The sequence below is a fragment of the Stegostoma tigrinum genome, chromosome 5 (genome assembly GCF_030684315.1).
Source record: "Stegostoma tigrinum isolate sSteTig4 chromosome 5, sSteTig4.hap1, whole genome shotgun sequence".
NCBI lineage: Eukaryota > Metazoa > Chordata > Chondrichthyes > Orectolobiformes > Stegostomatidae > Stegostoma > Stegostoma tigrinum.
The window spans coordinates 72699499-72716958 of record NC_081358.1 but is presented as its reverse complement, the minus strand read 5'-3'; the positions used below and the strand labels follow the sequence as shown (position 1 = coordinate 72716958).

General features: G+C 40.0%; 1 protein-coding gene across 3 annotated transcripts in view; it reads left to right on the top strand.

Annotated features, from left to right (window-relative positions):
- Nucleotides 1-17460, top strand: part of mapre2 (microtubule-associated protein, RP/EB family, member 2) — an 86155-nt gene that overhangs the window by 65702 nt on the left and 2993 nt on the right. For all 3 annotated transcript variants that reach the window (XM_048529047.1, XM_048529048.2, XM_048529046.1), the window contains exons 3-5: nucleotides 4918-5063; nucleotides 8785-8992; nucleotides 12714-12853. In XM_048529047.1, coding sequence (XP_048385004.1) covers nucleotides 4918-5063; nucleotides 8785-8992; nucleotides 12714-12853 — 494 coding nt within the window. The remainder of the gene's footprint in view (nucleotides 1-4917; nucleotides 5064-8784; nucleotides 8993-12713; nucleotides 12854-17460) is intronic.

Sequence of the window (17460 nt, the reverse complement as noted above, 5' to 3'; positions counted from 1 at the left end):
AGGATATATTTCCTGTAACACCAGTTACCTGATTTTCCTGCTGACTTATCAACCACATTAGGCATCACTTCCACCTGTGATCCAGCTATATCACCAGAGATAAACTATATTTCTTGAATTGAGACTTTCTCCATTTATTCTACCACCACTTTTCACCAGACTCTCCAACCTCACTTTATATAATAGAACATTGCTCTTCTCACCATGAATTCTGCATGTCACCACTTTTCCTGGCAGTATTCCTTCTGAATTACATATCTCCTTATCTCCCCCCATCAAAGATTGACTTGCTCCTGTATCTGCTGGCATACACGAGTAAACCATACCCACAAAAAGAGAACTGGAATTTTTTTTTCTCCACAATCCCCTGACTGTTAGGTTCGTTTTCAGAGACCCAGACAGACTTACTGCAATAGCAAGACACTGACCTGTTTAGAAAAACACAAATCCTTTATTACAAGGCAAGTACAAGCTGTGGAGGATCACTGTACTCAACCCAGTGCAGAGTCTCGTAAGTAATTCTCCCTGAGCAGCGGACAGTTCCCGCTTTTTATACCTTATCAAGTCCATAATACATAAAGCAATTTTACATCTCACAATGGCATGTTTTTCTCAACTATTTGATCAAAGGACGTCTCTAATAATTGAACCTTGACGTCCAATCACTAGAACAGACAATGACATACAAAACAATTACTACATCGAAAACATAAAGAGAGCAGGATATAGTATCGATCGTTCGCAAAGTGACTGCTAATGACAGGAGGCAATTTCAAGTTGCCATAGTGGCAGAATGTAATTTCAAGCCACCGAAGTGTCTGTCTTGAACAAAAGTCAATGTCCTGGCCCCTTTGTCAGAAACAGAACGTATATACTTCAGAAGTCTCACACCTTTGCAAATGTTCCTCACTTACCCTAATTTGAGACAGTTTCCACATACCCCTGTGCAGGAAGATAAAGATTTGCACAGTTTAATTCTCTTCAGGCAGAAAGATTAAGGCAGTGCCGGCATTCTTATGTGTAGGAAGGTAAGGAGTTACAAAGCTTTACATCTAATTCTATTTGGGCAGCAAGTTTTAAGGCAGTGTCTGCATACCTCTGTATAAGCAGATAAAGGACATTGATTTCTATATTTCTGTAAATCAGTGGGATGTTATCCCAATTATATCTCATGACCAGGTTGTACGTTCTTTCGTACCTTTTAACTTCTACTATTTTCTTTTACCACTTCAACAAAACTCACCATCTTATCCTGTTTTTCCACATCAGTCTTCCCAGTGCTTTTTCTGAACTGCGACTTCATGTGGCCTATTTTTTTTACAGTGAAAACACCTTGGGTTTTCTCCTTCTGTTTTCCCCCTTCATGACCTTCCTTTTTACCCTATGCTAAATTATCTTTACTACCTTCAGTGTGATCTCCTTTTCTCTTATCAATCTGCGTATTTCTTTTTTTCCCCCAGTTTCTATTCCACCACGGCTGAAATTGATGTTAGAAGGCAGACTTTGATTTATGAACCAACTCATAATAATCTGCCACTTCCGCTGGTAATCTTGCAGTCTTAATTCTCTGCTCTTCCAAATGATTTCTCACTTCTTCAGGAAGTGAATTTTTGAACTCCTCCAAAATAATCATCGAAGAGCATCATAGATCTGATCTATTTCAATGCCCTTACCTACCTATCAAAATTACTTTGTTGATCCTTTCAAACTCTGTTCTTTTGACCGGGCCGTCCCTATATTCATAAGATGTTGTCTGTAGGCATCTTGTATTAGTGCATATGCAGTCTAGATGGTTATTTTCACCACCTCATGCTCCTCAGTTACCACCTCTGATAGTGATGCAAGTACCTACTGATTTTGACTTTGTTTGGATCAATAATACCCTCATGATCTCCAGTCATTTCATTTGTTTAGCCACTTTCTCAAGTGAAGTGAAAATGATTTCCACACCTTCTTGTTGAACTTTGGCAATGTACTTAAATGGATCTCCACCCCATGCTACGATGGGATTGCATTCCATTACTGTCCTTATCATTACTCCTACTTTTTAACTTCTACTTCTGCCATTTTCAGTCGACTTTGAGTTTTCAGTTCCAACCACCAGTTCCAAAACACTCAAAATACGAGAAAATAATTGGTTTAATTGTGTAACTATCGAAATGCTCAAAAAATACATTAGCTACAACTAAAGTATTCTAGTATCAATAACATCCCATATACACCCTTAGCAAAAGTAAATTCAGTAAAGTAGACTGTCTTACATGCAGTTCTGGCAGGAGGAGGAGAAAGAGAAAGCAGAGGAATAAGAACTTCCACATTCAATTTCAAGATCACAGCAACTGCGACTGAAGGCTAAAACGATTTTTAAAAAAAGTAATAAAATGTGAGGCTGGATGAACACAGCAGGCCAAGCAGCATCTCAGGAGCACAAAAGCTGACGTTTCGGGCCTAGACCCTTCATCAGAGAGGGGGATGGGGAGAGGGAACTGGAATAAATAGGGAGAGAGGGGGAGGCGGACCGAAGATGGAGAGTAAAGAAGATAGGTGGAGAGAGTGTAGGTGGGGAGGTAGGGAGGGGATAGGTCAGTCCAGGGAAGACGGACAGGTCAAGGAGGTGGGATGAGGTTAGTAGGTAGCTGGGGGTGCGGCTTGGGGTGGGAGGAAGGGATGGGTGAGAGGAAGAACCGGTTAGGGAGGCAGAGACAGGTTGGACTGGTTTTGGGATGCAGTGGGTGGGGGGGGGAAGAGCTGGGCTGGTTGTGTGGTGCAGTGGGGGGAGGGGACGAACTGGGCTGGTTTAGGGATGCAGTAGGAGAAGGGAAGATTTTGAAACTGGTGAAGTCCACATTGATACCATATGGCTGCAGGGTTCCCAGGCGGAATATGAGTTGCTGTTCCTGCAACCTTCGGGTGGCATCATTGTGGCAGTGCAGGAGGCCCATGATGGACATGTCATCTAGAGAATGGGAGGGGGAGTGGAAATGGTTTGTGACTGGGAGGTGCAGTTGTTTGTTGCGAACTGAGCGGAGGTGTTCTGCAAAGCGGTCCCCAAGCCTCCGCTTGGTTTCCCCAATGTAGAGGAAGCCGCACCGGGTACAGTGGATGCAGTATACCACATTGGCAGATGTGCAGGTGAACCTCTGCTTAATGTGGAACTCCCTTGTTCGCTCCACACTGCCCTCCAACCCCACCACACCCGGCACCTTCCCCTGCAACCGCAGGAAATGCTACACTTGTCCCCACACCTCCTCCCTCACCCCCATCCCAGGCCCCAAGATGACATTCCACATTAAGCAGATTAACAGCCAACTGCAATAAGCTTTATGAAGGTGCCAACTGTCACAAATTGAGTTCAGCTTTTCTAGTCCAAGCTACGACAATAATGTGCTTCCTTCCAGTCTCACCCCAAGGCAGGCGTACAAACCTTCAGAGTATTGGGCACTCATTTAGCATAGCTTGGCTTTTCACTAGGGATCTAAAGATGGGATATCAAAAACCATATTTGTCAAACCAAATAATGTCTTCAGGCTGCCTCTACAGTTTCATCAGATATAACAATGGTCACATTTGTGCTTGTGGTACAGAGTTGCGCTATGGAAAAGCCTTCAGCGGATCTTGCTACAGGCACCACATTGTTGGGAAAATAGTAACAGATGTATCCTTGAACAGGTGTGGAGTTGGTGGTAGAACTGTGATCTTGGTGTCTTTCCCCAGTAATTGAAATAATTGAAAATGTTTTAATATTTTAACTTAATGTTCTTGATCCTTTCGCCAACTATTAGCATAGCTATCTACAATGGTGCAGTATGAGAAGACATTTCAAGATTTAATGAATTAAATTAGCTTTAACTGATGCAGTAGAAATGTGCTATCTTAGATTTTATTCACATGCTCTGGCAGGCTGAATATACTACATCATTTCAATTGAAATTAAATTTATGTAATTGTCTGTTTTATCATCTAGAATGTTTCCTTTTATCAGAACTTGGAATATTTAAATAAACCTTCAATCCAAGAAATTCTTCATTTCAAATTTGAGCACTTTTGCTAATGTTTGATATCATTTGGTTTCAGTTATTTCGGAATATAGTCACTTCATGTTGTTCGTTTTCTAGAATTTTCAGCCCAACAGTGCATGTTGACTTTTTAATTGACAAGAATACTTTTAATAATTTGGCCAGACCTTTGTTTACCATTTGATCAGCATTTTTGTAGCCCTCGGTGCAATTTGTTCTTCATTGATTCATCAGTTGCTCTACTGGAATTGCTTTAACGACAAACATCACAACAATGAGAAACTGACTAAATAAGGGTCACCTAACTTTATGAAAGATCTTAGTTTCTCACATATGAGTACTTAAACTTAAGTTTTGAACTGCATTTTAAATATCTGGAGATGATTTTCAGAGGGTATGCCCCATGAGTTAAACTTAAAAATAATATCTGAACTTGCAAACATATTGCACATGTCTTGCTTAAATCTGTGCATAAGTGCACCTGCTGAACAAAAAAACTCTAAAATAACATGTTGAATGAGCAAGGTGAGGTGAGTGACGTAGAATTATTCATGGGAGGGAAATTAACTGCACTACTTCGAAAAGAAACTGAAGAAGGTTCTAGGACCGAAACGTCAGCCTTCCTGCTCCTCTGCTGCTTGGCCTGCTGTGTTCATCCTGCTCTACACCTTATCTCATGCCCCTGAACCGGAGAGGGGTGTAAGTTATCCTTTACAATTGCAATCATTTTGACCTTTTGTATCTTATTTATTGCTATTTATTGAGTATGTTATTTTGTCTGCCACACATACAACTAGAAAATGCTGAAATGGTCCATTCTGAGACCATCAGTGCTATTCTCTGACAAGCATTTTAAGCGGATTATGAAGTTTGTTGATTCCGATTTTTGTTTTTATTTCAGGTGCAGCATATTGCCAGTTTATGGATATGTTATTCTCAGGCTGTATTAGTTTGAAGAAAGTAAAATTCCAGGCTAAATTGGAACATGAGTACATACACAATTTCAAACTGCTACAGGCATCATTTAAGAGAATGAATGTTGATAAAGTAAGTAATGGTTTGAAGTTATCTAGACTATAGTTAAGGTTTGGATTTTTCAATGCCGTGGAACGTTGCTTTGATGTTGAAATTGTACTTGGGAGGTGGGGGAGTGTTCATGTATTGTCAGTGAGTTAAGGATAAATTGTTATGTTCATAAATTGTGTGGTAGCCCCACAGCTATTTAACACTTAAAGGAGTGTTAATTAGCTGGAGACATGATTTTCATCCCAACTCGGTTTCACCTTGGATGCATTTTAAGACATCGCGCACCTCCTCTGTGATATGGACGCTTTTCAAAATATTGCTGTTTATCTCTCCAAGGTCTCTAGATTCCCTATCCTTATGCACACTGAAAACTGACTCAAAATACTTGTTCAGCATCTAACCCATCTCTTGCGGTTTCATAAATAGCTAGCCTTGTTGATCTTTAAGGGGGCCCATTCTCTCGCCACTTACTTTTTTTTTGCCCTTGATATATTTGTAAAATCTCTTTGGATTCTCCTTAACCTTATCTGCTAAAGCTATTTCATGTCTCCTTTTTGCTGTCTCCATTCCCCTTTTGAGTTTCCTCCAACTATCCTTAGACTCATCGAGGGAGTTATTAATCATTCAGTATTTCCTACACCTATCAGCCTTGCTGTTCACACTAATAGGAACATACTGCTTCTGGATTCTCTATATCATTTTTTTGAAGGCCTCATACTTTCCAAATGCTGCTTTTACCTACACACAGCCCCTTTTAATTGACTTTTGAATGTTCTTGCCTAATACCATCAAAATTGGCATAAATCCATTTTAGAACTTTTATATCAGGTTTAACCTTTCTCCACAACTATTTTAAAGCTAACAATGTTGAGCACTGGCCCAAAAGTGCTTCTCCCACTGCCTCAGTTACTTGCCTTGCCTTTCTTCTGAAGAGAAGGTCAAGTTTTGCTCCTTCTCTCTAGTGGGTACGTTCACACATTGAATAAGAAAATTCTCTTGTACGCACTTTAAATTTCTTTCCGTCCAAACACTTAACGTAGACTGGGACTGATGTAGTGTTTGGAACATTAAAATCCCCTCCCATTAGAATCTTAAAGTTTCTGAAAGTTGTCTGAAACCTCCTTACATATTTGCTTCTCCGTTTCCAGCAAACTGTTATAGGGGGTGGGTTGGGGTGGAGGTGGGTGCCTATAGTATAATCCCAGTCAGGTGATCATTTCTTATTTCTTCACTGGATGTACTCCTAGCTGTAATGTTATCCCTAACCAGAAATCCCACCCCCACCCCACATCTCCTTTCTATCCTTCCAAAGCCTCTATGCTGTGGAACGTTTAGATGCCAGACCTGCCCCATTGCTGTAATCCCAGTCCCATGTTTCCAACCATACCCTGAGTTCATCTGCCTGATCTGTCAGGCCTCTTGCATTGAAATAAATGTAGTTTAGTTTCGGTTTGTTCTCTGCCTTACTGTTGTCTACCTTGATTTGTTCTTCTTCTCAACTGAGCAAGCCTCAGACTTCTTTTCATTTTCTCTCCCTCACTCTCTGGGTTGCCTCCTGAATAGCACTAACAAATTTCCCCTGCAGGATATTGGCCCCCTTCCAATTTAGGTGTAAACTGTCCTCCTGAAACAGATCACCTCTACTCCAGAAGAAATTTCAATGACTCAAAAATACAAATCCCTGCCCCCACCCCCCGGTCCAATTCCTCAGCCACACATTAATTTGCTTTATCCTCTTGCTACTGTTACCACCTCATGCCATTGAGTATTCCAGATATTACCACCCTTAAGGACCTACTTTTTAACTTTCTGCCCAGTTTCCCATATTCTCCCTTCAGAACCTCATCCCTTTCTCTTCCTGTGCCGTTGGTACCAAGGTATGCATCTACTTCCTGCTGGTTGAGGATGGCAGAAAGTGGACCCTCATTAGCCAATAATTGAGCACTCAAATAGAGTAAAGTTGGGCATGCTGGTATTTTTAAACAGTGCACCCTAATTCTGGCGTGTCCCACAAGAGGAAATGTGTTCAGCATAAAGGATCCTTGCATTCTCATAAGATCACCTCTCATTTTCTAAACCGTAATGGACAGGGATGCTCTGGATAGAGATTAATTCCCATGACTCTGCCATTGCCACCTGCGTCATCACCTAACCCCCCACCCACCCAAACTGTAACAGTTGGAGAGAGTGCCACATTATATATCTACAGGCAGCCCAGTGAAATTTTAGTACACTTAAGCACGTAACAGAGTAATGCTGAGGTTCCAACATGACTAAGACATCTGGTGGGTGGGCTGGAAATCCTGCCCCTTAGAACGATTGGCCAGCAAGGAGTTAACAACATTGCTTGAAGTGCCATTGAAAGTAGTGACTGCTCCTGGTAATGCTTCCTAGAGGATCAAAGAGGCCTTGGTGACAAGTGATTGGCAACTCCCTACCCCCTCAATGAGGGGCAAGAGAACTAGTAGTGAAATAAGGGAAAAGATGAAAATGTCTCCTTCTTCCTCCCACCCGCCCCCCACCCCCCCAAAAAAATCAATCGATTGGATGCTGAGTGACCGAACACTCTGAATACCACTTACAAATGTAGACAACCTCAAGAGTGTTTACTGGGCTTCAACTGAGCCAACGTCAAAGCAATCCAGCGGTTTCTTCTTTCATTCTTTTAATTGTTGTAAATAAGGATGGAATTGTATTTAGGTAATGAGTATTGACTGGAGGCTCAACTGGTACTCCTTTGCATGTTTGTGACTGATACGGCAGAAAAGACTGAAAAAAGGCTTTTTGGCTGTCCAGTAATAAAGACCATACTCCAGTATTTAATCCTTTACTTGACTATCCAACTTTGAACCTTTTCTTGCTCACAAAAAACCAAGAATCTTGGTAATCTGCCCTTTGAGAGATTTTTATATGTTCTTTGAGTGCTGTTTGCATCATTTTATCTTGTAATAAAGTTCGGTAATTAAAGGATGGAAAGTATTTATAAGGGCTACTGGTTTATGCTCATTATGGAACTGACATGATTGTACATGTACTGGCTTTGCCTAGGGCAAAGCAGAACTGCAGCACATTTTGGGAAGTATCCAGTTGTGTAGGGATGTGCCTCCTTGTTCAAAATCAATACTGACATCATTTCATTATGATGTCTTGCATTTGGGAATCCAGAAATTAAATGTGGAAAACACATGCATATGTGCAGCATACAACAACAAATTAATTTTTGTAATTTTGTTCTGCATGCTTTTCTGAAAAATAAATTCTTGCAATGTCATGGTACAGCAACTTCCCATTAACGCAAAGAAAGAATATGCATTTTTCAAACTTCTTTGTGATCTCCCAAGAGCTTGAGGTTGATGTCTATTAGAAGTCTCATCACTGACGTGTGTAAATGTTATTTTTGTGTTGAAATGTCATTGTTTTCTGCAAACTTGACCTTGCATTCATTCTTATTTTTCTTTTGTCCCTCTTTTTTTTACAGTTTAAAGTTTTTTGACATGTGCCTGACCAGAATCGTTTTGTTTATTTGTAAGATGAAATCAAGTCTGTGAAGCGATATCTTAGTTTATCCTAATTGTGAATTTTTTTGAATTTTTGCAATGATTATTGTGCTCATTTTCATTTTGTGTATCTTCCACAACCTTGCATTTAGATTTAGTTATTTCACATAGTCCTATTTTCCTTGGCTTTGATTAGATTATTTCCACATGCTATTAAATAAAATTGTGCATTTATTTTTATTTAGGTTATTCCAGTAGAGCGGTTGGTTAAAGGTCGCTTTCAGGATAACTTAGAATTCATTCAGTGGTTCAAAAAGTTTTTTGATGCAAATTATGATGGTAAAGAATATGATCCTGTGCTTGCTCGACAAGGTCAAGATGCTATTCCACCACCTAATCCTGGTGAACAGATTTTTAATTTGCCAAAGAAGGCAGTAAGTTCTCCAAGTGCAGGTAAGCATATTCAGTGTTTGTGTTTGACAGTTTGACATATTTACACATATACTATCACCTCTGCTTGTTCTTTTGCTTATACCATCTTGGTAACAATATTCAGTCTTTTCCTAATTTCAGCTTTTCTGTAATAATCATTCAGTTCAACTCCGTATCACAGGTATCCACAGTTGGTTGCCTTCTGTTCATCAGCTTTGTGGTGGCTCTCAATGATATCCTCTGCCAACAGAGGGTCTGTATGCACAAGTACAAGTACAGTTATTACTGTTGTCCCTTTGCTGTCATCAAAATTGTAAAAAAAAAAGTCAGATATCCTGTAGCAATTGCTGAAACAAACTGTTTTATTCTTGATAACATGCACATTTTCAGCATTAATTTGTTTTATTGCCTGCTCAGAATGAGCCTCGTGGTGGACGATCTGCTGTTCATTTTAGTCTTGAACTTAACTTCGTGTTTCACGTATGATCCATGAGAGACACCACCATCAGCCCCTGTGACATTGCCTACTTAGACTTCAACTTCCACCCACCAGTAAACATTGCTGAACTACTTGTGTTCTTCATCTTGTAGATTGTTCTTGTATGTCTTTTATTTTGCGTAGCTTTTTTTCCTGCTGTCTTTCCATTCCAGTATAAGGAAAAAGGTGCTAACAAAAGCCTGATCTTTAAGCGTGACCTCCAACTGTAGGAGTGTTCATTCATTTACAGCACTTCTTTTCTGGAGCACTTCTTAAAGATGTGATTAAAATGCCCCAGAGCAGGTACTTAACAGGAACGTTATGAATTACCACCCCAGGTAGCCTAGTGTTGACTTGTATCAGGCAGATAGTCACATGTGTAGTCAGCAAAGTAGACTTAAGAGTGTCTTTAAAAGAAGAGAGAGAGGTGGGTAGTTAGGGAGTGAATTCCAAAAATTAGCAGCTGAAGACACTGCCACCCTTTTAAGCTGCAAGTAAAATGGGGAGATGCACAAGAGACCAAAATTAGAGAAGCACAGATATTTTGGAAGGTTTTCGGGTAGGAGGAGATATGAGGGTTGAAGATACTGAACTTGAAAACTAGAATGAGAAGTTGGAAATTAAGGCATTGCTTAACCAATATAAATTGATGAGCGTAGGAGTGGCAGGTGAGCATCATGCAAGTTAGGCTATAGGCAGCAAAGTTTTTCGATAACCAAGTTATTAAAGATGAAATGTCAGTGACCAACCAGATGTGTGATGGAACATTTACCTTTTAAAAGCAAAAAGTGAGGGTTTTGGCAAATGATCAGCTGAGGCAGGTGGGAACTCAGGCAGTGTTGTATCGGTTTTAACTATATGCTGTTATGATGGCGTGGATCTGTGTTTGAAGCTTATTTTAGAGTCGGATCTGGCACCAAAGTTGTGAACTGTCTATCTGATTTGAGCCTTTGACAGTTCCCGGAAGAAAGATGGAGCTGATGACTATGGAACAGAGTTTTTGTCATGGGAACTAAAGGCAATGACTGTTCTTTCTCATATTGGAAGAAATTTCTGCTCATTTAGTACCTAATGTCAAGCAACCAGTCCGATAATTTAAAAATGGTGGAGAGTTAAGATGGGTGGTAGTGTTAGGCCTGTATTGTCACTGTACGTGTGAAAATTGATGCTGTGTTTCAAGATTATATCACTGAGTAGCAGCGTGTAGTTGAGAAATAGGGTGGTTAAGATAGATTCTTGGGAGACAACAGCAATAACGCAATGTGAGAGCAGTAAGAGAAGCCATTGCAGGCGATTCTGTGCTATGATTAGGTAAAAGCAAAGGTGTTTGCAGCTCCATCCCACGTAAAAAGCTGTTTGGCAAAGACATTGTGTTCAGTAATGTGAAAGGCTATGGACAGATCGAAGAGGACAAGGCCGGTCCTACAGGCTGTCATTTGTAAATTTTAAGGATTATTTTGGTTCTGTCGGAGGTTGGAACCCAATTGGAGAGATTCAGGCTTGGAACTCCGGAAAATATGTTATTAATAGCTACCTGCTTGTGTGTTTTCTTGATATTCTTGGACAATTAATGGGAAATGTTTCAAGATTATACCAGTTTTTCACTAGGATAGTTCTTCTATGGGATCAAATTGTTGGATATAAGAGGGAGCACGTAGGAGACATTTTCAGGATGCAGCAAAAGATTATTTGAGTAATCCAGTGCCATTCTTAGTGAGTAGATGGAAGATAATCAGTGCAACTCAGAACCTCCGACCAACTTCTTACTGTCGAGCACTGTAGCAGCTTTGAAGTGTTTCCAATTGGCTTGATCTTGAACAGCTGTTTGACATGCAAATATTATGAGTCTGAAGTAAAGAGATCAAAATGAATTCTGTCACAATTTTTGTGGTTATCCAATAAATTTCCTTCATAATGAATTTGACTTTAATGAAGCATTGGATGGTTAGATGAAATGTTATGGCAAGTAAGTTAGTAAACCTGCATTTGACTTCAATAAATCTGTAACATAGTTTATGAATTAACACTCTTGCGCCTTTTTTTAATATTAAACTATATGTAGTTTGATACAATTGCACTAAATTTTCCCCAGATCCTAAATTGACAGTTCCTTATTCCTGTAGTCTCTTTATAATAGAATTATTCCTGGAATGTGAATGGTAAACCACTAGATCTTTTCTACATACTTATCCTCAATGCAGTTGATGGATTTTATCTTGTATATGTCATATATCTTCCCCTTCTCTTTTGACCATTTGCTTGGAATTGGCTTCTGATTCAGCTAGCCTTCCATCTAGTGACTAACTTTACATTCATTTCATGTGCAAATGTTTTTGCAAATGTTAAATGGTTAATAAGTTATTAACCAAAATTGCTAATTATACAGTAATGTTATTTTTTTATGTACTAAGAGAGCTTATAGAGCACAAAATTAAGAGAAAAGCTATCCTTTCAGTTTACTGATCGCACAATTTAAATGCCCATGTTGCATTCAAAGATTAAAATATATAGTTAAATGCAACTTTCTACCAAATGTCACTAAGAATTGCAAGTTGCCACCAGGCAATGGTCATTTTTTTAATGAGTGTTCAGGGTTACATAAAAAAAGCTATATTTTTTCTTCCTGAGTGATATAAGGTCATTCAGAGAGCCTCCTAATGATAACTGAGGAAACCAGATTAATAATATATTTCTCAGCTACATAATGTTAAAGATATCAAAACTAATTAGATCGACACTTGGTTCCCTTCATCGTCGACTATGTGCTGTTTAAATAGTTTGTAGAAGGGTTAATTTTGATTTGAAAATGTTTTTAATTTTCTTTTGTAATCTACAGCTATAACTAATATTATTTCCATTTAAATTTTACAAAGCAATTTCCAATGTCATAGGTGAAAATTCTTGAAAATAATTGAAAGCCTCCTCACTTGACTGGGTAACATTTAAAGCACCTTCCATGCAGTTGTTTTGCTTCTGATTTTTCAACTGTTCCCTATGAAAAAAGTAGTTAAACATGTGTATCAATTTGCAAGAATGTCCAAGTTTTCATATTTGTACTGAGTGTTAAGATTTTGGTTCTTTAACACTAGTTGTAACTTGAATACTTTTTAATGCCTTATCAAGTTAAACGAAGACTGAATTTCAATCATTGCTCGCCCGATTACAGAGCATATAAACCTGCATGAAAGTGTGACTTGTTTATCATAATTTACATTAACTTTAAAAAAAGTTGTTCAGGTGGTTCAATTTGTGCCCAAATGGTAGGTGCTGCTGCTTCAAAAAGCACTCCATCTCCTAAATCAGCGTCAACACCATCTAGGCCGACTTCAGCTCAAGCTAGAAAGGCACCAGGAGCAAAAAGTGGTGGTGATGCAGAATCACATATTGCACAATTGAATGAGCAGGTATGTGATAGTAAGTCTAAACTTTCTAGTAATTATCTATTCGGAAATGATGAGTACTATCAAAATGTAGCTGAAGTCTAGTCCTGATGAGCATAAATTCATGGTTAAGGGTTTTTTTGTTTGTTTTTGTTGATAAGGCAGTGGATGCTTTTTCCTCTTTACATTTCTCTTGTCAGACTTCAGATGTATTCAGACTAGCAGTTCATTAGCAGGACTATGGCTATCTGTCATAGCCACCACCTGTCAACTTTGGGATTGATCATGATCTCTTCTGCCTTAGACCCTGTTCTAAGTCTATGACATGATCTATTGAGACATGATCTTTTTGTACAGTCTGTAGTTAGTGTGATTGGGGCTTCTGTAATCTACAGACAAAGCCAGTTTTGAGCCGAATGATAAGCAATTTTATTGAAGTAAAAGTTGGCAATAGGTGTTTAATCTTCAAAATATTTTTTGTGGATTTTAAGTTTGATTTGTCAACTTTATTTTCGTGTTGTCGTGCCAGTTTTGATCTTTGAAGTTGCTGGATGATAGTTGTAAACAGGTCAAACAGGCAATTTATTTTCTTCCTCGAAGCTATATTTGCTAATCTTTTATATTTGAATTAAATTTAATTTTAATTTTAAATTTTCTATTAAATTTATATACTTTAAGGTAACAAATTAATTTGACTTCTTTGGCATGACTTTCTGTGGCATTTAAAAAGTACTGAATTAATGAAATATCACAATAGAAGACACCAAGCAGTAGATTACATAACATTTACACTTGCTGCCCCCACAAAATTGTTGTGATTCTGTCTATATTTATAAGCAGCCTTAATTAAGACAGAATAGCTTGCATAGAACTAATTCCCACCTACAAACTGGAGTTGGTCAGTATATTTAACTCCGTAAGTATGAGGCATAATTAAGATTCTGTATGAAAATAGAATAAGATACTGATCATCTTTTGAATACTTCCTAGTAATTGAACACACGTCAGCAAAATGAGTTTTAACCAGCACTCCAGAAATTTTTAAAACAAATGTACTTGGTTGCTTTACCTGACCACCAAATGTAGTAATGGTTATGTATAATCTAAAATTACTCAGATAATGTTAAGATGGTAATGTTACATCACACAATTTGCCTGGACAGACATGTCACAAGAGGTTAGCTTTCTAGACCACAGAATTGCAGGAGATCTAGGATAGCCATGTACAAGTTGATCCTTTGGTTATCTCGGGTGGTGAGGTGAGTGACATGCTCTTATTTGAGACTGGCTTACAGGGTATGGAGTTGCACTTGGTGTGCTTGCATTATGCGTATTTTGATTAAGTGTCAATCACTGGTTTACAAAGATGCAGAAGTAATAATGATCAGGTCAGTAGAAAACAGCTACAAATGTTTTTATTTAAATTTTCACTCAAAATTACTGCTTATGCTGAATAAATAAACAACCACCAAGGTGCAGAGATGATTTCTTTTATGTAGCATTGTAAGGTATACCACTTGATTTCTTAAATCCTGTTATGGCAAACACACCTTAGAAGATAGTTGGGAGTTAACTCATAACTATACAATGAAGAGAATAGCGGTGATAGTGGAAAGTTGGTAACAATGTCATGACATTGTGGCTACTGCTTTGGTTAAGAACAGAGTGCCCAATAATTTCATACAAAACAAAAACAAAATACTACAGATGTTAGAAATACTCAACAGGTCGGGCTGCATTTATGAATAGAAAACTAGAGTTATCTTTTCAAGTCTGTAGCCTTTCATCAGAATTACTGACCCAGTCTCAGACCTGAAATGTTAAGTAACTCTGAGTGGAATCTTAGAGTGCGACATGGGCTATGGCAAGATGTGTGACAGAATCAGGTGACAAAGTGGCAATGCCTAGCTTGACCTGGAGATCAACTCCCTTGATTCATAAGTGATTCTTCCTATGCAGCAGCACGCTGCTGGTTGATGGAGAGTGACACTTGTTAAACACTGTTTTAACATGACATGGCACCTTATTAATATTCAGACTGCCACCTTACCAAACTTGTCAACAAACTAGACATCAGGAAAACCTGAGGAGACCAGACAGTGTACCTGGCAGATTCTGTTTGCTGCCTGCTCCAAACTACCACCGTATTGAACATAACAATATCTTGGGGCATTATTCCCAGGCGCCTCCTGAACACACTCTTCTTCTTTAGATGACCATCCAGGCACTTGCATTATGCACTGGGCACAGCATACTGGTAGCCCAGAGCAGGGTGTCCCAGCCACTTGCATTGCAACACGGTGGTTGGGACAGGCATTTGGCTTGCAAACTGTGTTAGGCTGCATCTCAGGGTTGTTTACTTGTTCTTTTGGCTCTAACTCAATTAGTACCTGCTCGCTTGCTCATAGTATCCTTCTTTCTATTCCCATCAGCAAGTCACAGAAATGGGCAGCATGCAGTTGTTTTCAGCAGCCTTCAGTCTCTAATGGGTGCATATCTTGCTCAATGGCAGGGTGCTACATCAATATCACATCTGCATCCCATGCCATTAGCTTATACAGCAAATGCACTAAACATGTAGTAAGCAGACAGCCATGTATTTAACCCTTAAGTGAAGTAGTTATCACTGAAGTCCATTGAGCCACCTGTTAGTCAGGGGGTTTGGGCATAGTAAGTTAAGGGAAGTCTCCCATTCCTGTTGAGGACATTGGTCACAGTCATGAATCTGGCCGGGGAGAGGGTGATCTTAGGTAGGAACTCTGTGCCTCTGCAATCTACAGAGTGGGTTACAGTCAGTCCATTGCAGCAAGTTTGGGAGCATAGGACTAATGCAGTCAGGAAGATATGTCAGGCCATAGTCAATCTGTTGGGTTGCCCACAGAAACTAATGGGGAAGAGGGTGGGTCATCAAGTATGGCCATTATTGTGGACCTTGGCAGTTTAATCTTTGGAACTGGGAGCTGCACACTTTGGACCAAAGTTTAGTATGGTTGTGAAGGGGGCAGCTGAATTTTGAAGACTGGAAAGGGTGTAATGCTGGAGATGATCCACAGTAAGAGGCATCCAGGCTTCAGCGGGGAGAAGGTACAGTGAATGAATGCTGATAGTCTGTGCACCTCATGCCAAGGTCTGGATGGAAATGGTAGGCAGGTATGGCCAAATAGCGTAGGGTTTAGTTGGGACATTAGGAAGTATGAATCGGCTAACATCAAAGGGATGCAAATATGGGGCTCACCAGTTTGGGTCAGGCTGAGGCTGGAAGTGCTTCCAGCTGATCACTATTGCTTTGCAATTTGCACTTTTGATTCTGGCACAATGGGAAGAAAAGGCTGAGACCACACAGTGGACGGGATAAGTGACCTGTGAAGGGAACTTCACCCGTAGAACATAGAATGGTACAGCATAGGAACAAACTCTTTGGCTCACCATGTCTGTGCTGACCATGATGCCATTCTAAACTAAGCCCATCTGCCTGCATATGGTCTGTATCTCTCTATTCCCCTGCCTGTTCATGTTTGTCTAAATGCCTCTTAAAATGTTGCTATCGCATCCACATCAACATTTTTGTACATTTTGTTCTATTTACCTTCAGCCATAGCACCAAAATGCCTGTAGTATATTTCCTTATTTCTCTCCTTCCCACTATGTCTCAGCGCACTCCCTTGTTCTGCAGCTGGGGTGGTGGGAGTAGGGGAACCTGCTATAATGTAGTACCCTTTTTGCTTTGGAGGTTTGATGGAATGACCCCTGGGGAAAACTTGTCTAGAGTGAGACAGTGTTGACCCTTCTCTGTTTGAATTTCCAATGGTTGGATAGGGGTCAAAATGGATTGCTTGTGCTAATCACTGTCTTGAGTGCAAGCTATCACCACCTGTCGCTGACATGTCTCCATGTGAGGAGAGGTCAAGAGTTTCGGCCAAGGTCCCCTGTCCCTTGTTGTCATGTCTTCAGTCCTCAGGACCAGTTTCTGGGATGATGGAGTGAAAGTGTTCATGATTTTCCAGCAGACCAAGTAGCTGGACCTGGCTATCTGTGGCAGCCACCAGCTCGTTCATGGAGGCAGACAGTCAGAGAGATGCGGCCAATGAGATCATTGAATCCCATATACCTGTATGCTGCTGCTGCTGTAATGTGCATTTGGATGAATTCCCTGATTGCCATAATCACAGGATCATCTACTACCTGGGCTGGTCTGCAGCAGTGTGCGAGTGCTAGTTCTCTGGGATTTTTCTTCTGCAGCCAGTTGTGGACCCCTCATGATGAGCTGCTCACAAAGTATAAATCTCCACTTGTTTGCCTAAGTTGAGGTGTCTGTATCTGGACTGGTGAGCTGTGCAGGAGGCAGCCTTGTTAGCTCTTTACTCTGAGACCTCCATGCTCTCGCCCTTAGAGGTCCTGGAGGACTTTCTACTTCTCTGCAGATGTTGGAAAGCTAGCAGAACATGTAAGAGATGATGTTGTGGCCAGTAGTTGGATGTGTTGCTCAATGGTTGACAGTAATAACTGGAGAGTGGGAGTGGCATGTAGCGTGGTAATTGTTCTTGGCACCCCTGCAGCTGTGGTCTGGTCTTCTGCGAGGGCCACGAGTCTCATAGGAGTGAAGACATTGTAGGGAACCTGCCCCACTCATT